This window comes from Embiotoca jacksoni, unplaced genomic scaffold, assembly GCF_022577435.1.
Source record: "Embiotoca jacksoni isolate LCO1_2020_lvr unplaced genomic scaffold, fEmbJac1.0.p SCAF_86, whole genome shotgun sequence".
Classification (NCBI taxonomy): domain Eukaryota; kingdom Metazoa; phylum Chordata; class Actinopteri; family Embiotocidae; genus Embiotoca; species Embiotoca jacksoni.
Window position 1 is genome coordinate 417,695 of NW_027185443.1, and position 21,863 is coordinate 439,557.

General features: G+C 46.5%; 1 protein-coding gene across 1 annotated transcript; it reads left to right on the forward strand.

The window, feature by feature from the left end:
- The first annotated feature begins 5,805 nt into the window (after positions 1 to 5,805).
- LOC138192463 (uncharacterized) lies at positions 5,806 to 21,704 on the forward strand. The gene is made up of 6 exons (XM_069139863.1): positions 5,806 to 5,944; positions 15,404 to 15,474; positions 16,025 to 16,135; positions 16,216 to 16,313; positions 19,762 to 19,831; positions 20,650 to 21,704. Exons 1-6 carry the CDS (start codon positions 5,842 to 5,844, stop codon positions 20,902 to 20,904), a joined length of 708 nt encoding a protein of 235 aa, XP_068995964.1. The 5' UTR covers positions 5,806 to 5,841; the 3' UTR covers positions 20,905 to 21,704.
- Positions 21,705 to 21,863: the final 159 nt, after the last annotated feature.

The window sequence follows — 21,863 nt, forward strand, 5'->3', positions numbered from 1 at the left end:
ACCTGTAGGGCCCCGGCTTGTGTACATTCGTGAGTGATGGCTTCGGGGGCGGCGCTTTACTGTTAACGGACCACGAGAGTCGGGAGCGCTGTCGCCTTCGGAGACGCCTTCATCCGGCCCCACCCATCAGTCAGACCGGCGATGGTCCTCCGCTTCTCCTGGCGACTCGCTCGTCCGGTATCGGTCACCGTGCCGCGGCGTTAATGGCCCGTGGCGTGGCTTTATCCCCGCAGGATGTTACAGGTGCATCCACCGCCTAAGATTGATACGTCTGAAAGGGGCCAAACGATCGGAGCCCAGGGTGCGGTGATGTGTCTGCTGTCAGGCTGCTCGGCATGAATAATTCCAACTCGTCCATCATTTCCGTGTTTCTGTTTTCGAAGTGTACATTTTTATTGCAGAGATTTGTTTGGTTGTTTGTAAAACTGCACTGATCGGTCAGACGATCAGAAGTTAAAGAAAAAGCACCTCCTTCCTTTAAGAAATGAAAAGTTGGATGAACATGATTGTTTATCCCTCTTTTGCAACGGTTGCAGCGCTTTATCAACATTATCCTGTAATTAGTGGGAACAGCGGATACTGTTCAACGGCATCTCGGGTCAAAGGTCAAACATTCGATCTTACCTGCACCTGTGTGTGACTTTTAAAGTTCCTCTTGTACACGATGGCTCACATGAAATAGTTCAAGCAGTTGTCGGCACATTAGGCAGTTTCGCCTTTGTTGTCGCCATGACGACGGAGGTTGCGTAACTTTAAGGATTTAAACGCAAAACACGGCGCGAGGCATCATTTTAATCCAATCCGTTAACTCCCCCCCACCCCCCCCCCCACCCCCCGAACTTTAATCAAGTGTTTTTGTGTCCGAAACCAAAACCTGGGGGCGCTGATTTAGGAAACAATCCCGGGGGGGGGGGGTCGTATTTGCGGGTCGGACCGTGGCTCAGATTGTAGAGCGGGTTGCCCCCCGCTCTCTTTAGGATGACGGTTCAATCACCGGTTCCTCCTGTCCTCATGCCCGAAGCGTCCGTGGGACCCCGAGCTGCCCCCCCCGATTGGCAGGCGTAACTCTTGTCTAAGTAGCATAACCTCCGTCTTCGTTGGTGTGTGAATAGGAGGCGAATTGTGAAGCGCTGTGAGGCCGCTAAGGTGCGATTCGCTGCAGACCCCAGGACCTGTTACAGAAAGTTTACAAAAATCGTGTCCTTATTTGTTAAATTTCCGTGTTACTCTCTCATGTCTGCGCGGCTGACGAGGGCGTGGATGTCGCATCGTTGGTGACAGAAAGTCACAGGAAAGGTCGGAACGTACAGAGTTAGAAGAGAGAGATGTTTACAAAGCGAGCTGCTGTACTTTACTCTGCAATATGTCCCTTTATGTTTCTGACAGGGACGAGTGACCACACAAGTTTAACACATTTTAAGGGACTTTTTCTCATAGAGCCCGATTGATTTATTAGCTTGTTAAATGTACACAATGTACATCTATTGTATCGACAGACAATGAATGAAATACCCTTCGGCTTTAAAACCGCAGCTTTTTTGGGGGGGGGGGGACGAGAGGGGAGGGGGCGCTGCATTTTAAAACATGACTTCTCCTCGTTCGACTGCCCCCGTAAGAATCAGAGCAAAGAAAAAGATGTCACACGGAGGATCCTGCTGATGGCTGGTGTGCTTTGACCTTTTGGAGGCCAAAGGCATGGTCGCCCTCTGAGGGAGGGGGTTGGGTGGAGGTGTCAGGGTGGAGGGGAGGGGAGGTTCATCAGCAGGGCGTGGAGAGGTCACTGCTGAGGTCACGCAGGCTCTAAAAGGATGCCCAGTGTGTGGCGTGTCTTTGTGTTGGAAAGGTGAGATTTGGTTACCCCGGAGGTGCGAGCAGTTCAAACCTCTCAATCGGTAATGGAGGGAGTGACCTCGTCCTCCATGTGTGTGAGGCTGCAGAGAGAGAGAGAGAGAGAGGGGGCGAGGGCAAGAGAGAGCATTGTGGTGGTCAGCGAAAACTACCGGGCTGATTTACATTTAGATTCAGGGACGATTAAATATTCAGGGTTGAATTGGTTTCTGCTCCCGACTAAAGAGTCTCCAAGTCGGCTTCTGGTCATGAGTTCAAGCCAGTAGTCGACCCGCCGTTGCATGTTTATCATTTTCATTTCATCATTTAAATCAACCGGGTCTCCTACCGGCAGCTTGTGAGCTGGTATGTGTGTGTTGAGTATCAATTTGTTATTATAAATTATTATTATAACTAACACTTAGTCGACTATTTGGGGCCCAGCTGTTCTCTGTCTTTCTCTGCTTTGTATGATTGTAGCTATAATCAATATTTAATATCAACTGTGGATGAATTGAGTCGTGTGAAAGGCATCGCTCAGAGTGACAAACCCACAGGAGAGTTTTAGCACCTTTCAGCTCCTTGTTTTGGTTTGTCAATATTTTGTTTACAGTGTTGTAAAAAAAAAAAAAAAAAATCTATTTTATTGCCCAGATATTTTCAGTTTGGACTGTTTGTGAGGTGAAAGGTTATTTCAAGACATTTCTTCACTTTCAATGAAAACCAGATATTTTCAATCTGTGACGCCGAGCGAGGTGAAAGCGACAGATGCCCACCTTTCTGGTGTTGGCCAAGTTTTAAAAACAAGGTATCCTACATTTCCCATAATGCAACGGAATATAAACATTGATTAAAATAACCTTTTTATAATCTTTGGAAAGCTCCTTCAGAGCTGCAGAAGACAATTTGCATCTGTCCTCTGTAGTGCTCCTCGTGATCAACAAACTGAAAGAACTTGAGTCCTAAATCAGTGATTAATCAAATAATGTGAAAATCTACATGTTTTTATTTAATGATAAATATCTTTTCTGATCCCTGCACCTCTTCGGATCGATTCAAATATGGTCGAGTGATTCGGAGATTAAAAGCGGAGCCTCAAATCAGCTGCGATAAAGACGCTGCGGCTCCCCGGCGAGGCTCACGATAAGACCTTTGTCCCCGTTTGCTCATCAGGGATTCATAGGTAGAATAATCCCTCCCCGCATGATTGTTTCATGGCTGGTTTTTTTTGGTGGTTTTCTTTCCTCGGCGCGGTCACTCTGCGTTCACCCACCGAGTTTTTTTTTTTTAGCATTCAGCTGCCACTAAAGATGTTAGCGTCCACGTGAATGTGGCGATGTGGCGGGGGCCACAAAGAGCACTAATCTGAACTGACCCCGGCGGATTGTTCCGGAGGGGGGAAAGCTGAGGAAGCTACGGGGACAGATTAGGCCGCAGAAAGACAGAGATGATGTAGGCAGAGATTAGTCGTGTACTAAGCGAGGATCGTTTCCCCCCCCGGAGGACCACACACTGACAGTGTAGCCGTGTCACTGTTGTCTCTAAGCCACCGCTGCTGTGGACTCATCTGCTATTGTCTCTGAAATCCTCCAGCCCCCCCCCCCCCCCCCCCCCCCCCCCCCAAAAAAATAAAATGAACCTGGACTCAAGCCCCTTTGATTGGCACTTGTCAGGGCTGATAGAGAGAGGGGTGACCTGTTGGGAAAGGCTTCGATAAAGGAGGCCTGAAAGGAAAATCCCCTCCCCATGAATAATAATTTGGCGAGGATTTTCCTTTTTACTCCGCCCCGCTCCCATTCGTCCATTCTTCCAGCCGATGTCGGAGGGAAGTCTCTGGGTGGCATCGCTGAATGGCCTCGGCGCTGCTGATTGTCTCGCTGATGCTCATCCCTTTCTCAAACACGCAAAGAAAGAGATACAAGTCCAACCTTCTTGCCTCTGCCCGGTGCGCTGGATGTTAAGGGGCAGGCGGTGTGTGTGTGTGTGTGTGTGTGTGTGTGTGTGTGTGTGTGTGTGTGTGCTGTGTGTGTGTGTGTGTGTGTGTGTGTGTGTGTTGTTTTTTTTGTCTCCGGTGGCCTTTTTTTTTTTTTTTTAAGATCAGTGAGCGGATTTGACTCGGCCGCTCGCAGCCAAATCCAGCTATCTGCTGCGCTCAGATGCTGCGGTTGGTATGGCAACCTGCTGTGTGTGTTTTTTTTTTTCAGATGGGCTCTTGTTTCCTTGCTCGTACTGACCAGTAATCGCCGCCATGCATTCACGGATTATAAGGACAGGTTATAGGAGAGGAGGGTTTTTCTAAAAAAAAAAAAAAAGGGAAAAAAACAAAACAAAGCCTGAATAATTTTTAGTCGGAGCTTCGCCCACGTTTAAAGATGTCACGGAAACAGAGTGGAAGTACAGATTTTAATCAGTGTCTTTCATGAGAATATGAATCACCAACAAATTTGATAGGCTGCACGTCAAGAAAAAAAATACACAAATGCCTGAAGTAGAGATGCCCCGACTGAAGATTCTCCTCCTCAATAAACAGTCGTTAGTTCAAGCCAAACATTCGACTCGTCATCACACGATTTAGGTTAGTTGCAGAAACAGAAAAAAAAAAAAACAGTTCAATTTCTGGTTGAATAATGTAATAAAAAAAAACATTGTTAACACTGTGTTGCATTACAGAAAAATACAAGATTGTAATAAAGAGCCCTTCAAATGTAACTTCTGACAATCGCACACACAAACTAACGGAAAAGGCAGCAATGATCCTGAATGTGTCGGAACAACCAGCAAAAAAATGTAGTTCATTTAGTTTAAAAGAGAAGTGCGGCGATCGTTTTTAACCTCGCGCCACAAAAGTTTGGTGTTTTTGAAAATGACCCGTCTTCGCGTCTCGTTCGTCATCGTTTGGCCCCGTGGATGTTTTTTTTTTTGGTTGCATGTGAAACGAGGGATGATGAATCCTGCGCTCGGAAGGATGAATACATTTTCTCACCCCCCCCGTCGTCTGTTTTCCGGTGACACCGGGTGGGCGTCGGCCGGGCCGGGCGGAGAGCGTGTGATTGTGTGCAGCGCGGTGGAAGACGGCTCCGTCAAATGAGACGTGGCTCCATCAATCTGAGGCCCGCTGACCTCCCGAGCGCTCGCCGGCAGAGGGGGGGGAGGGAGGATGGGGGGGGGGGGGGGGGGGGGGGGGGAGGATGGGGGGGGGGGGGGAGGAGGGGGCGGGTAAATACTCGCCGACCGCGTTCGCCAGGGCCCCTAATGAATCTGAAGGCCGCCGGCTACTCGACTGGTCGAGCCCTGTTGAATGGAGCCATCTCCAGATGTATCGCATTTTTAAATCATCGCTCATGCGCTCACCACAAGAAAACACTCGTAGAAGCAGCTCGGAAGAAAAGAGTCCGAAACTCTTAATGGAAACTGTTGCGGAAGACAATCCGAGGCTCCTTTAAGCTGGAGGCTGCATTGATGGGCGCTCTTTGTCTCCGCGCTTCCACACCGAAAAACTGTATTCTGTGGACTTTGTGTTCGGAGATAATGGGACTCTTAATTGGCCGGGTCAGCGACGAAATGGACGGCTGTTTAAGTTTTTCAGGGGGCAGCGTCCGCTCCTTTGGTGAAGCTCTGAAAGGGCTGAGGGGAGATGTGACTGTGGCATTTAAGAGAACAATGTGAGGAGAATTAGTGTTTATTAAAGGACCAGAAATGGGTTTTAGTGCTTTTTACTAAGTGGCTGCTTCCACGTAGATGATCGTGAATACAAATGTGTTTTTGTTTCTTTCCTGTTGAGGACTGCGGTTGATCGTAGAGTTAAACATTTTTAAAATACATCATACTACATTCAAGACTTCCTTCGTTTTTTGTTTTTTTTTCAAAACATATATATATTTTACGTTGTACGTCTTTTCCACGCAGATGACGGGGGCCCCCGCCGAGGACGACTCCAATTATCCAGGATGGAGAGACGAGCTCTCGGATGGAGGCAGGAGGCCCGAGCGTCGAGCTGAAGAGAAGGAGAGAAGGATGGAGGAGAGGAAAACAAAGGCGCTGAGCATGCTGTCCAAACTGCAGGACGACACACCCCGCCAGAGTAAAAGCAGCAGAGGCTGTTCCAACTTCGAGGACTGTGAGTTTATTTTGAAAAATTATTTAAAACAATTAAAGCATTAGTTTTCTTTCATTGATCGGGACGTAAAACGAGTCATCTAAAGTGCTCTGGGAATTTTCACAGGATTTAATACTTGTTGTTAAATAGATATAAGAAAACCAAACAATGACCGCACGATAATATGAGCAATCAAGTCATAAACAGTGCAGAAAACTATCATTTTAGTGCATTACTGAAGCTCACAAAGTCTTTGATTTATGTTTGTCCCCCAAGTCGATGGTCCTGAAATCCCCTAAAATAAGCTGATTCTGTTTTATACCTTAAAATTGCAAACAAACCTGATCGCATGACACTCTCTCGCCCCGAATTGTTCAATTTTAACCCAAAAATGACATCAGACTGAGACCAACGTTACCACGGTGTAAGAAGAAAAAGAAAAATCATTCAAATGCAAGATCGTCCCACAATGCACTGCGGCGGTCAATCTGCGATCACGGTTGGTGGTGACGTGCGATGACGCCGTTGGCCAAATGTAATAATTTCAGCGGTGGTAGGATTTCGTCCAGTTTTGGCCCGTGTGGAGGTCGATGCTGATTGGTTAAAGGGCTGCTCACAATCGTTTCAGGCTCGAGGGTCTACACCCGGTACGATGAAACGACAGGAGACGGTTCCCCGTGAAGTGACCCCGTATGTTCCCACAGTGATTTTTGGGGTCCGGTAACATCAGGCGAACTCAAATCACTCTAATATAATCTGCCAAAGCTTGTGTCTATTTGACATTAAAGACTTGCACACACGGTATAAGCTCTGCGGTGTGGAGAGTTTCAGGCGGAGCTGTAAAATACAAAAAACAGGAAAACGGCCCCCCTGATTGTTAAAATGTAAAGTGTTTTTGCTTTAACTGTGAGCAATTAGCAACGTTTAAATGTTAAAACTGTGTCTGCCTGCCAACCCCTTTTCTTCCCCTCCTCTTCACACAATGGACGATGCATGAAAAAAAACAAAACGCTTTTACCAACACTCGACTCTAAAAAATTCAATTACAGCACTTGATTTTTAGAATTGGCTCTTTTTTTTTTTTTTTTAGCAAACAGGAGTTTTGGGCCAGGAGTTCTCCAGTTTCCTCAAGTGCCTAATTTCTGGCATCCAAGCCTTTGTGAGAGCGCCGGGGCCGGCGGGTGCGACAATAAGCATCCACACCGCGGGTCAGGGGGGTGGGAGGCGGAGGGGAGGGGGGGGGGGGGGGCGGCCCTTCGCGTAGGTCAGTCGGGTCAGAGTTGTCCCGTGAGTGCCGGCGCCCCCGTGAATGGGGCTGATTGGACAGGTTTGTTCAGACGGTAATCAAGCAGGAGGGAGAAGCCTGCAGCTGGCCTCGCTATTCTGCTGCAAGGTTATTACTGATGGAAAAGCTTTTTGTCTTGTTACAGGAGTACGGACTGCGGTTTACGTCCGCTCTTATCGTCGTGGAAACCAGGTGAAAATTTGAACGAAGCGGGGTAATGTCGGCCGGTCTCGTTTCCTTCAATGCGGAGATCGTCGTTTGGTATCGGCGTCGAATGCGAGTTGTGAAACGACTGTGAAAAACATCAAATGAGGTCGTTGAAGCTCCCTCTCATTCAGCAACTTTACAGTCATGGTTCATTTATTTTATTTTTATAACGTGTGCAGGCAGCTGTTTTCAGAGAAGAGGCGGGACTTAAGGAGATGGTGGAGACCAATAACAGAGAACAACAAAAACAAAAAGGGGGAATATGGGACCTGCGCTGATTAGATGGAAAACAAACGGGACTGAACGACTGCGAAATTTGACTTTTTGTTTGATCAGTTTTTCAATTTAAAAGGTAAAAAGACCATAAATCAATGCCGTGTTCGCAACTTTTTTTTTCCCCAAGTGGCCCAAAAACAAGATTCAAAGCTGTTATGATAAAAAGCGGAACGTTATCGTGAGTTCCAGGTTAAGATTGGACAGGGAAATGTTTATTCTGGAATATCAAATCACGATTATTATGTTATTTTTCGGCGCGTGGACGTGTGTTGTCGGGATAAAGACACTCCGTGAGCGCGCTGGTGTTTATGGGTGTGGCGTGTTCGTGGAGGTCCGTCCCGGTACAATCTGGAATTTGTTTCTGCTTTTTGAATGTTCGCCGGGCGGCTTTTGTTTTGTCGCGTGTGTTTGGTGTGTGTTTCTGTACGCCTGCTGACAGCCTCTCATCTCGACCCTCGTAACCGTGGCGCCTCATTAGTCTCTGAAAAGGACTAACTGGTCATAATTGTTCCTTTTTTTCTTTTCTTTTTTTTTTTAATTCGTCCGACACTGACCGCTTGCCAAAGGCTTCCCAAAAATCCCCCCCTCTTCCTCCTCCTCCCACTCCTCCTCCCCCCCTCCCCTCTGCACATCCCCGCACCTATCACTTCCTGTAACTCCGCCGCCCCGTCTCCCATTCGACCCCCGCGACCCTCCAAGTTGTCATCAGCCAGCGAGCGTTTGAAGCCAACAGTATTTTTTTATTAAAAAATAAAGCACAAATTGTCTGAAGAGATACTTTTTTTTTTCTCTCTCTCCGAAGTCAAGCGGTCATGTTTTTTTGTTTGTTTTTTTTGTTGTTGTCTTTGTGTTGCCAGAAAAAAAAGCGCTCCCTGCCTGTTAACCAGCGGCTGGCTGCGGTGCGCGGGACTCTGTGGGCCGAAGGTCTCCGATGAATATCAATGTTGATACAGAACACCTGCCGGCCTCAGTTCGACCCCGCCCAGTAAAACCACCAGTAATAAGCAGAAGCCGTTTCCCGTCTTCGGCCCGTGGGCGGAGGTCACGGCTAAACTGTTGTTTACGGAAAAAAAACACACAAAAAAATACAGCCGACCGAATGGACGAGAAGTCGCTTAAAAAGAGAGACCAAAAGGAGGTTTACGGCTGTAGCGTGAGGTGTTTGTGCGAATGTGTGTGTGTGTGTGCAGGAAACACCCCCCCCACCCCCCGGTGTGTGCGTTCAGGTACAGTGCCTTTTATCTAACCCCTGTTTGCTCACCCCTTCGGTCTGGGAATACCTCTATGTATTCAGCATCCGTCCAGAATGAACTGGGCAAACCAAACAAGCGCGCCTATTGACGGGCGGCAGCGTGGAATAATGCCCGTTGTATTCACGAAAGAGAGAGAGAGAGAGAGAGAGAGAGAGAGCAAAGTAAATCTGTCAAAGAGTCTATTATACGGTGTCCAAACAGGGAGCGGGGGCCTCCACAATGGCCTTATTAATGGCACAATGTCAAGGAGCGGCGGGGCAATAATAGCAGATGATTTTGCTTTGTGAGGTTATCTCTGGAGATCTGGTCTTGCGGTAAAGCAGATGATTTGGCCTCTCTAGGGAGGGTGTGTGGGAAGGGAGGGCAGGGTGGGGGGGTGGGGGGGTATATCAGGCGGGGGATCAGGAGCTGATTGGTCGTAGGCGTGTGTGTGTTTGTGTGTTGGAAAGCGTAAGTTGTGGTCTGCGGTGAGGCCGATGGCGTGCAGCCAGAGACAGGAGTGTGGCCGCTACGTGTGTCTTTGTTTGTTTCCCCTACCAGAGTTTTAACCTCCTCCCTTCCCTCCCTCCCTCAGCACACACACACACACACACACAGTCTTTTTTGGACAAAGTAAAGGGGGGAGGAGTCTTGTGTTCATGCAGGGACAACAGCGCCTGCAGGAGAATGCTGCCAAATACTGTCACCCTCTTTCACATTGTAGCGCCCACTCAGGAGAGACCGGCACACGTTTGCCAAAATCCTGTCCCGAGAAGACTGGTTGTTGTTGTTTTTTTTCTTCACCGCACCGAGTGCTGAACACTGCTTAGACTTCAATGTTTGAGCTTTTTTGTTTTTTCTGGTCTCTCATCTTTATAGTTTATTGTGCGTTCAGGCAGCTGGGAATCAGGAAAACTCCCATTTTGGGAATGTCCTACTTCCTAATTAAGAGTATTAAGAGCACTCTTAAAAATGTGCTTCATTTCTGCTGCCAGAATGTAGAGAAGTGACAAACGACCTCGTCAGCATCACCGTGAACCAACACAGGGGACAAACTGGAGGTCAATATTGTTTGCACTCTACTGGTGTGTTCTTGAGCAACAGGGAAGTGGGGAATTTCTGTTTTTAATATAATGTCGTCTTGTTTTTTTATTAAACCGAGCGTCAACTGACAGTGACGTCACCCTTTGGAAGCCGAGGACGATACGTCCCGCCAAAAAAACAAATTTGTGGGTCGCAAAACAGGAAGTCATTTTAGAGCTTTGTGTTCATGTGAAAAGTATTTAATCTAAATTTCTACATTTATAAAAAAAAAAAATTAACATATGCATGAATATATGAGCATCACTTCTGAGAACCGGCAGTTTTTTCCTCTTAATCTACAAAAACAAACTCAGTTTAATTCTCCTTTAATCTTAATCCTTTGATCTTTGTAGGTCTAGCTAAAATACATTTGTAGTTTCCAGTATATTATAGCACTAAATCCGTGTAATTTAGATGGTAAATGTGCTTGTTTGCTGATGATTATTGCCTTTACACAACAGTGTGTTTCCTGCTTTTTCACTCCCCTTCATGTGACCACTTTATCAGTGTAAAAAACCTGCAGACTCCCTCCTCCCTGCACCTCCTGCACCTCCTGCACCTCCTGCACCTCCTGCACCTCCTGCTGGCCCGCCACGGCCACGTGGTTTTCCCGTAACACTTCCATCAGATAAGATTTCGATCTTTACCTTTCATGTGTTCAGAGCACCCGACAGCACCTCGTTCTTCTACACTATTGTGAAACGACCCGCTCGGCCCCGGTTTAAAGGTCCGGCTCGGCGCTCGGACCTCACACACCTCCTTATCTCTCCACGCCACACTTTTATATTCTACGGCTTTTGTCTCGTTGCGTCGCGGCGGTTAGATTCACAGGATCATCTCATATTTAAGAAGTTAAACCCCAAAAACATCCCATCAACCTATTTCTCGTGGATCTCCGCGCAGCTAGAAGCCGGTTCAGACTCTGTTTATCTCCAAGTGTGTGAGCGGATTTTTGCTCCACATTTTCGCTCTTAATCAGATATTTTCAGGCCGTTTATGTGGGGCACGTTTCGCTCTGACATTCTCCACCTATTAACAACAAAAAAAAAAAGGGGGTCACCTCCTCTCGGCTGCTGAATGTGACCTTTGTTAGAGGAATTATGGGACAGTTTATACAGTGTGATGATGAGCAGAGACAAAAGTCTGGGATTAAGCGGGAAAAGAGAGCAACAAACAAGTGAACACGTTACAAAAACAACAATAGACCCCTCTGTGTGTGTGTGTGTGTGTGTGTGTGTGTTATTAATTGCATCCCGCGCTCACATGGTTTTACAGAGGTGCTAATTTTGCTTATTTTAAATATTTCTACACAACCTGGAAATATGTGTGAAATGTGGTCCGAACACAAGCAGCAAATAAAAGAGGAGTGCATTAATAAAACGTAGTTTAGATGAGCAAATTTATGATCTAACAGACTAATCAAGTTTGAATTCTCCTCGCTATTCGTGTCGGCAAATATGTTAACTAGTTTCAAAAGAAAAAAACAACAAGTTTTGATATATTTGTCAGGACTTTTTCTTTCCTTTTTGTACCACAGTGCTGTGAATGTTTGTATTTCACTGCCAAAGACAAAGCTAACAAGACAGTCCTCATCCCCATTCATTAAAACATGAAATATTTACATTGGAAACCTAATGACCAGAAAATGGGAAGGAAAATTCACATACTTTGAAAAAGACACAGATTTGATGTCAAAGTTGAACTAATGATGCAGAGCCTTAAGATTGAGCAACATAAACATGCTTTTGTAAAAAGCCTTTTGTTCTCATTTCAAAAGAAACTAAACACAAACATCTGTACGACAGGCTTCCTGTAAGAAGACGTCTAAAATTGGCAAAGTTATTAAATGACAATAACTTTCAGCACTCTCTTCGCTTCTTGTAAGCTGGTCTCTCTTCGCTTCTTGTAAGCTGGTGTGTAAAAATGTTCAACACTATTCCCAACAGGATATTCGACTTCTTATATCAAAACCAAGATGAAACTTTTGTAGACATCTTGTGTTATGCATCTTTTTCTTTTTTCTTTTTTTTATGAACAAATGAGGCAAAACTTCTCTGATTTTCAAACTGAATTTCTTAAATTGGCCAATTTATCAAATAATGACCAAACAGGTTTACACATCTGTCCTGATCTTCAACTCCAGCTGTTAGCACCTGCCAGCTCGGTGTCGGTTGCTACAGACACATCTCAGGTGGTGGAGGTTTTGAAAACGACGTCCAAGTGTGTGTTAAATGAGTTGTGACCCGCGGCTGTTTGCAGCCTCGTGGACCCGGTGCAAGAGCAGTGACTCCGCGAGAGAAAAGGAACAAAACAGAAAAACAAACGCCAGTGAAAGAGTGAGCCTCCCTGCTCATCATCATCATGGCCCCTATTCTTCCTCTCTCAATTGCAACTGATCGCCTCGGTCTCATTACAGATTACGGCCTCGGCAGAGTGACTCTCCCCCTTTCTCTCGCCTTTTCTCCACGCAGGCCCTCTCTTGATTAACATTTTCTGCTAGGCTTCACACCAAAGGCACAACCTGTTGCGCTTTAAAGGCAGGGGGTGAAAAAAAAGCCATCAAGCACTGGAGTGGAATCAGATAAGGCTATCAGGCTGGAGGCTTTACTGCCTCGGCTTTGTCCCGCTCCTCCACCCGCCCTCGCTTCCTCCCTCAATCTCTCACTCCACTTGCACCTTTTGTCCAGCTGATTCCCCCGACAGGGCGCTCCCCCCCCCACCCCACCCCCCCCAACGTTCGGCCAGGGAACCCGGCCTCCTGCAGCACCTCTGCACTGTGTGTGTGTGTGTGTGTGTGTGTGTGTGTGTGTGTGTGTGTGTGTGTGTGTGTGTGCGCGCTGCAGACAAGGCGAAGGTCGGGGCTGATGTTGATGATGTAAGTTACCCTCACAGAACATGGCTTTACTCTGCGTTTTAGACACACATCATACCATCATACCGAAAAGAATAAAACTAGTATTCTTTTTTTTTATATATATATATATATATACATATATATATATTATACATATGAGAGAACTCATCAGAGGTGAAAGTTTCCCGCTAAATCTCCCTTTATACTCGTCTCTACATCTAAAAGTAGTGAAATCGATCAAACCCTGACATCAGAAACTCATTACTGGTGCTAAACTATTGACTGATTTAAACGTGGACGTAACTGAAAAATGAGGCCGAAGGGCCTTCAGCTGCGATACCGCCGAGTGCCACCAGAGGTCGGCTCCTACAACCCTCCGGCTCCATAGACTCCTATTCAATTTCTCTCTGTAAAATACTGAGTCAATAATTTTTTTTTACACCAGGTATCTCGGTGTTGTTGGTTAAAGTCTCTCCTTCTTATTAGTTTTCTGGCGGTCCATCTGAAAATAATCCCTCATTCATTAGAAATAAGCTTCAAAAAGACGTGTTTTTAAGGGGGCGTGTCTGTTTGATTGACAGGGTCTATGGTGCAAGTCAGGTTTCTGCTATCGGTGGCCAAAAATGATCCGGACTTGATAAAATGACAGGAGAAAAGATGAAAAGTTACCACACACACCCACAACACCCTGGATGGTTCCTGTCAGCGAAGTGTGAAACACATTTTCATATTTTCCCGGGTCGGCGGCTGCCTCTCCTCCAGATGGTCCAGTGAACCTCAGAGATCCTTTAACACCGGGTCACAACGAGGTGCCGGGTCACTTTAACTGCTGCAGCCTTCTGAAGCGAGGAAGAAGGAGGAGGAGGACTTTAAATCCCCGGCCCGGTCCCGTGTGGGCCCGAGGCGCTGCCGCAGATCCTCGACCCGCAGCCGCGGCTCATCGCCGATATTTGCAAACAGATGCGGCGGACGGCAGGCTGCGGGTTTTTTTTTTTTTTTTTTTTTTTTTTTTTTTTTGATCAATCAAGCTTTAACAAGTCGAGTTGACTCGACACGAATGTAACATTTTGCATGTGAAAGGCCGAGGCCTGGTTTTGATTAGGCCTAAGCTGATAAATAGCAGATTCAAACAGGCCCCCCTGCTACTGCAGAGAAACCCCAGAGGTCCAGAGGTTTAAGTCCAGACTGATACCAACTCTGTTGCTCCTCTTTCTTCTGCAAACCAATGAATAGATCCATTATTCAGTAGACTCATTCTCATCTCCTAAATTGAAGTGGCAGCAGCTTAAAAGCCCCATTTTTCAACCCGCCCCCCCCACCCCCCTTTATTTTTATTCCGAAGTCGTGCTTCCTCCCAAATTTGCCTACTGAAATATTCATAGGTGTGGTTTGTGTCCGTTTGTGCCCCTCGTGCAATCATTGCTTTTATATTTGAGACTAGCATTGAGTCAAGGAAACAAGCTCATTTTGTTTTTTTTACATAAAAGGATCGTTAAAAGTCACAAAAAACACTACAAAGTTTAACTTCTGGGTATTTATAGTGGACATTTTTACAGATTTGGATATTATATTTACTAAAAACTGGTTTTATTTTTTTGTGCCTTGAACAAAAGTCTTAAATGGACCATGTTCTCCTTTTGTTTCCCCTTAAGCAGCCTTAAGGTTGTTAAAGTCATGTATTGTATTTTTGCACAGACTGCAGACTCCGTATGTACGGAAATATTCTAGATTTGAAATCAAATTCAAGTTTGAAACTAGGATTCTGCATTACAATTTAAAACTTTCAAGAATTTCTATTGACCAGAGGGCTGGCACAACTTTTAAAAGGTACAAAGTTGAGTTGTTGTTTTTTTTTTAGATACGTAAAGTTGCATTTCACGTTTTTTTTTGTCATTTGCTCTGTAAGACATCAGAAAACAGTGGAAGAGTCTTCACATGGGATATTTTGTCCTCCAAACAGAAATGTATTCCGTTTTCTACCTCGTGAAACCAAGAATAAAGTTCAGTCTTAAATGCAAATAATCCGCCCGTTGTAAAAAAAAAAAAAAAAAAAAAAAAAAATCGTTTCCCCGTTGAAGCAGGATAACGGAGTTTATTTGCCGGCCTTGACTGCTGCACCATCTATTCATCTCACTTTCTGTCTTTATTAAAAGACCCAGCAGCCAAGTGCCACTCTGCCCCCCCCTCCCTCTCCACCACTCAGATCCCGGCCAACTGGACGCCCTGTGAACCCCTCGGACCGCATTGTCCCCATTCTGTGACCCCGGTGTGACCAGAGGAGAGAAATATTGCTCTAATCCACTCTGCACACACACACACACGCACACACACACACACACACACACACACACGCACACACACGCGCACACACACACACACACACACGCAGCCGCTGGGAGACGCGACGTTGTTCCTCGAGCCGAGAATTCACTTTTAAAACACAATGAAATGCCCATAAAACTGAAACTCTGCTCATCTGTTGTCACACAGTGCAGTTGACGCTCTGAACTTCTGCCTTTGTTTTTCGTCTCTTCTCTTTCCAGTCGACTTTCTGGCCAAGTATTGCATTTTCAGTCAGGAGAAGCTGGCGGAGTACAAAAGGGCTTTTGAAGCGGTGAGTGAAAAGGGATTTAAACCCTTTTATATTCCCTTTTCGCTTGCAGGATATTCTGTTTCACTCACTGTAATATGTTGCAGGAAGAATGTGATTTTCTTCTTCTTCTTTTTTACCCCCATCAACAGCAGCAATGATGATGAAGAACTTTGGTCTACTAACCATCAGAAAACAGATTTTAAATCACTTTTAACTGATTGTTTTTCGGTTTTAAAATGCCAGAAGGCAAAGAAAACCGGAGAATATGACCATTTGAGAAGCTTAAAACTGAGAATTTTGACCTTCTATAAAAAGAGTTAAAAATAAATCAACAAATTATCATAATTGTTTGGCTATTAACTCACTACTAATCAATTAATCCACTAAATCTCAGTCTGTAGTTCTTCCTGAGATGTTATCAGGTCAAAAATCTACTTTTAAAAGTCAAAACTATCAATTTGGTTTTTTTTTTTTTTTTTTGGGGGGGGGGGGGGGGGGGGACTTTCTGGATATTTCTGCCTCTTTTAACTCTTTAAAATCCCTCCGATGAAGAAACCTGTGATGTTTGCAGGAGGACAGCGACGGAGACGGCTACATCTCCTGCCTGCAGCTTCTGCTCGCTCTGAAGAACATCATCCCTCCCGAGCTGCTGTCTGACGAGGAGGAGATCTACGTCTACAGGGTGGGCTTCAAAACTGCATCTGCACACACACACACACATACACACACACACACAGACTGTAACGCGAACGTCTCCTTCAGATCCTGGAGATGGTGGACTTCAGAGTGACAGACGGGCTGGTGGACCTGAGGCTGTTCGCTGTGATCGCCAGCCTGGCGCAGAAGATCGCCTCCATGGAGTAAGAGACCAGCAGCAGACACACTCCTCAGAGGAGCCACTGACCTCCCATAAATACTGAAGACTGAAGAGTGTGTACGCAAAGTGTGTTCCAGCGATTTTGTCGTCGTGTGTGGGACTCTCTTTGATCCCCTTGTCTTTTTTTTTTTTTTTTAACGTTTTATGCGACTTTGAAGGTTTAAAGTTTTGAGGTTTTGATGTGATAACGAAGTACTTTGACCAGAATTTGACTTGTTGACTTCTTCACCTGCCGTAAAAACTCTTTATACCACAGAAATTATTAGTAATATTTTTTTGTTTTTGTTTTTTTTTATTGGGGGGGGCTTCAAATGTTCACAATGACAAGACAACAGATCTAAAAGCCAAACTGCACTGGCTGCTAAAATCTAATTTAACCAATCGTTCCTGTTTCCCAAAGTAAGAAATCCTGAAGCGAACTAGCCTAGCGTAGCAGAGCAGAGTTTGAATGCACTGATGTGATTTATTGTAGTGAAGCACCTTTAAATCAAATGTTTATGAACAATTCATTCATGAACAACAACTTTTTCTAGATACTGTTTAACTCCTGCACTCTTGAGATTGTTAAAATTAAGATTTTTTTTTTTTTTTTTTTTTTTTTAAAGCAAAAAATCTCAGTAGCACAAGTATGCGTTGTTTTTTACAGTAAACTGAATACGTTAAAAAAAAAAAAAATTTAAAAACCTCATCACTAATGAAAATAACCGAAGATTGAACCCTTGGGTCGGCCTCAGCGTCCCCAGAGTCTCTCCTACATTTATGCCCCCATATGCCTCAGATTCCCACACACAGCGCTTCTTTTTTTTTTTTTTTTTCCTTCCTGCCCTTGGGGTCTACAGCTTCCTACAGACAGGAGTGTGTGGAGTCGAGCCCACTGCGGAGGTCCCCGGGGGTCAAGGCCTGCACCCGGAGCCCTCACCCCGCAGTGAGAGCTCCCTCTCAGCGAGGACAGGGCCAGGGGAGGGGAGGGGGTCACGGGTCCTCTGATTTACGGCCGGCCCTTTGTGTCCTTGCGCCTGTGGACGGACTTGGGTGTCTGCTCTGCATAGAGGCAATTATAGTAATGATAATGAATGTCCACATTAAGGCTCTTTTCACAGAACTCCTTCGTGCCATTTAAATGATAAGAAGGAGAGGAGATCAGCGTTCGGAGGGAAAACACCAGGAAAACAATAGCATCCTTCTGTCATCTCACTCCCGGCTGAACTAAATTGATCCTCTTACCTGTGTCACTTAATCCTGTTGTCTCTAATCCTGGCTTGGAAATGAGCTGCAACAGTTGTTACACAATCAGCCTCCCTGATCATGGAAGGCCTTTTAAATCCGACTCGCTGTATCCCACATTTATTTATAGCTAGATAGATTTTAGTTTTCTTTTTTTTACTCTCCTCTTTTCTTTTCAACTTTCCAGCCCCCCTCACCCCCCTGAAAAGTTCACCTCACATGGGCACTGCATTCCCTCAGGGAGCGTCACCTGCTCGCCAGACAGGAATCCCAAAGACCGTCGGCGGCCGCGGTCGTCCCGTCGTTTGCATGTGTTGGGTTTTGTGTGGGCGGGCGGTGAGGGTTACAGTAAGTCGTCTGGAAAACTCACGGCGACTAAATAATGAGTCAAACAAAAACAGCATGAGACAGCAGGTCCCTCTTCCTCCTCCTCCTCCTCCTCCAGAGAGCTTCCTCTCACCCGGCGTCGCCGCAGCCCGCTCAAAAATATCCCAAAACAACTCTGTCAAAACTGGGTCAGAATACCCAGTTACCCCCCTCGGTGCCGCCTCCCCCCGCCAAAAAGATTTCGGCATTACGTAATGTATCAAGAAATCAAGAAAATGGGTTTTCCTGCTATTATCTCGCTTGCAAGTCCCACCAGACACCAGTTTTTTTTTGTTTGTTTTTTTTACGCGCGCCATTATCACGCCAGTGTCCTCGCGCAACCAGCGTTTGGACTCTTTTACTGCAAACCAAGTGCAATTAATGATCATTAGCTGGCCTGTCTCGCTTCATCCCCGTCAAGCCCGCTGCCGTTGCCGTGGGTCGGAGGACGAGGGCCAATCGCGGCGCTGCGGGGCACTCAGGCGTGCACTGCACTCGATGGCCCAGCGCTCGGCCCATTCTTTGCTCCAACAGGCCATTGAGCGCCGGGCGAGGAGGGGCTCATTAACACCGGGCGCTCGTTAGAGAAGGGACGACCGTCGCTGTGCCACACGCTGGACAGGACAGGTCTGTCCCGACACAATCGCTCGTGTCTCCCTCCAATTATCCCGGCGGACCTACATTTTCCGCCGGTGGTCACATCGCACCAGAGTGTGTGCTGCTCCGTCTCCCTCCCCCAAACCCCCACACGGACCCCGCTCAATCCCCCCACCCCCCGATCACCCTGCCTGCCCGGCCGCAAGCCTCCCCCCGCCCCCTCCAACACCCACCGACCCAAAAGCAGAGCAGTTTTTATCCGTTAGTGTGGCGGGATGTCCCCGTGTGCCCGAGCATTGTTTGGCAGCCAGGCCACGGTGAGCAACCACAATGGGCTCAGAACACTTTACCATCACGTCCCCGAAAACACGACGTCGCACGGGACTGACCCGCCAAAAATAACCCGCCGACGCCTCCACCAACGCAATAGTTACGTTATTTTTTTTTTTTTTTTTTATTGGATTTTTCACAACAAGCTTGTTTGGCCAAATGAAGGCCTCCTTAAAGGGACACGACTACGATTTTCTACTGACATCAGGGTTTTGATACAACTGTGGCTCGAGGGCAGCAACGTGAAAAAAAAAAAGGCACAATTAGATAAACCAAAACTTACATTTACTGAGAGAAATGAAACAAAAAAAGACGAAAACCTGGATTACAAACTGAATGTGTGGAGTTTGATGATGTTGACATTGTCCGTCGCCATCTTTGCTAGTTCGGAGCGGTTTGGAGCAGCAAGTGACCATATTTGGACGAGCTGGGGGAGGAGCCAGCGGTGGATCTGACTTCTTCTGATTGGAGACCCGACGATACTACGTCCCGCCCACCGATAGCCGTAACCTGACTGCACCACAGGACTGTCAATGAAACAGACCCTCCCCCGCCCGAAAAAAAAACACGTTTTTTAAGGTTTATTTTCTAATTAATGACGGATTATTTTCAAAAGGACGGCCAGAAAACTAATAAAGAGGAGTGACTTTAGCTAACGACACCGAGATAACTCATTGAGAAATTGTATTCACTTTGTATGTGATGAGAGAAGTTGAATGGGAGTATATGGAGCGAGAGGCTTTTTAAAACCAGCTCCTAGTGGCCCTCGGTGGTATTGCAGTTTAAAGCAAATACGCATCAGCCTAATTGTTCAGACCCGGAAGCTACGACCACTTTTGTCTTTAGATTCTTAAATTAAACCACTTCCCCGACATTTCACCTGTTGATTGTTTTGCTTTTCTTTTGTCTTGCAGCGACTTCATGCGATCGCTCATCAGCAACATGGACTTCCGCTCTCTGGAAGTGCGGCTTTTCAGAGCGAAGGTAACGAGGTGCACCGTCAGATTAACTCTCCCATTAGTTACATTCATCACAACCACCAACTCCGCCTCTCTCTAATGCCTCCGCAGGTATAATTATAACGAAATAAACACTTTGAAGAGCAATTCCAAAACTTTAGACAGCAAGCTTTTTTCTTATTTCTTTTTTTTTTTTAAAGAGAGGCACTCAGCCCTCATGCATAGAAATGAAGGGAGGCGAGCCAGAGGGAGAAAGAAAGGGGTGCTTTTTTCTCTTTTCATAGATTAGCAGAGTCGTAATCTCATTAAAGTGCCCAGCAGTGAACATGCCGTCCACTCCGCCCAGCCCTGTAATCAGCCCGAGACACACACGGCTCATCTCAGATGGTCCGGGACCGGCCGACCAGCTGGCCCGGCCCTCGTTCACACAAGGAAGTACCGGAGCGTCTGAAAGGCCGGAGGAACATGAAAGCCGCGAGGCGGTCGGTGTGGAAACTGAGCCCCCCCCGGCCAGGTAGGGGAGGCCGTGTAATTATAGAGCTGTTAGGGATAGGGTTGTTAACTGGAGAGGCTGGCAGTGGGAGGGGGAGGGAGGGGGGGTGGAACCTGCTAATTGCCAGAAGGATTATTCCCCCGCTTCACCCCCACCCCCACAATTATTACCTAGACTGCATTAACTGTGCAAACAGGTGCGTTCAAACAGGACTAGAAACAGGCTGCAGGTAATCTGAGGCTACACACACACACACACACACACACACACACACACACACACACACACACGAGCATCCACCCACACACTCACAGCGCATGTTCACCTCGTTTTGTTTACGTGCGACGCAGCAACTCTTCCTGTTCCTCCTGGAGGAGCAGCGAGGAGACGCCGGAGCTCAGCGGGGCTTCATCAGCGGGGAGCAGCTGCTGCTGGAGCTGCAGGCCGGAGGGATCCGTCTGCAGGAGCAGGAGGCGGCCGTCCGGATGGAGCTGCAGCGCGTCACGCCTCTGGACCTGCTCGACTTCCTGGCCTACCTGCCGCTCTTCATGCTCATCCACAAGTCCATCATCTCCAACCCGCTCGACGACTCCGGCAGCCTCTGAGCCTTCGGTGCGGCTCGGGTGTCAGCAGCGCCGCCTCCTCGGCTACCGGAGCTGCAGCCCGGTGGGAACAGGCGACAGAAGTTGAGATTAAAGGAAGGGAATCAATCCGGTGTTGCCAGACCTACCCCGCTAATCGATTGCATCCTAACGGGCACAGAAACCCGGTTTCATGTAGAAACTATTGGAGCATCTTTAACCAATCGGTACGCGTCACAACCAGCCGAAACTTCACCTCAACATAGCATCGACATTTAGAAGAGAAACGCTCGTCATCTCGCTTAACCGCCGACTCTCATCGCTGATTGGTCGGCCCTTCAGAGTGCCTGAGCGAACATTAGTGTGAGCAGCGTTTCCAGACTATAATCACAGCAAACAAGTACGAACTAACTAACTAACTAACTAACTAACCAACAAGCTTCTAAAAGCAAATATTTCACAAAGACAAGCAGACTTTGACTTTGATAATCCAAATACGAAGGAAGATGATTGTGTTAACAGAGTGAAACGTGAGCGATCAGATGTTTATGTTTCAAACTCTGGAGGTGAATCAACTCAAGAATTTCTAATAAAAAATTTTTTTTTAAAAACAGATACTTCACTGGAAGCAGAAGTTTTACACAATAAAAGGCGTGAATACAAAGTGGACAATAGTTTACCTTTGTTGGAAATTAGAAATGAGAAAAAAGATTAAGTGGTGAAATCAGTCAGCACAGGTGGACCTTTAAGATTAACACACACAGGAGAATGATAAGAATTTTAAATCAGTCACATCACCCAGAAGCTGTGTAAAGAAAACTAGTCAAGCAAACAGAATATTATTGGACATCTGATGTCCCTGTTGGTTCTGTTTGACCACTTCATGTAAACTTCTGTCTACGGTCCTGAACCCTGAAGCTCTGCACCAACATCATAAATTCAGAAACTCTTGACACTGAAATTCGCTGACGCAACAAGTTCTT

Excerpts from the sequence above, each read along its gene's own strand:
- LOC138192463 (XM_069139863.1), top strand. The coding sequence starts at position 5,842 with ATGGAGGAGAGGAAAACAAAGGCGCTGAGCATGCTGTCCAAACTGCAG. Across the intron at positions 16,314-19,761 it reads CAGAAGATCGCCTCCATGGA|CGACTTCATGCGATCGCTCA; the intron begins GTAAGAGACCAG and ends TTTGTCTTGCAG. Across the intron at positions 19,832-20,649 it reads TGCGGCTTTTCAGAGCGAAG|CAACTCTTCCTGTTCCTCCT; the intron begins GTAACGAGGTGC and ends CGTGCGACGCAG.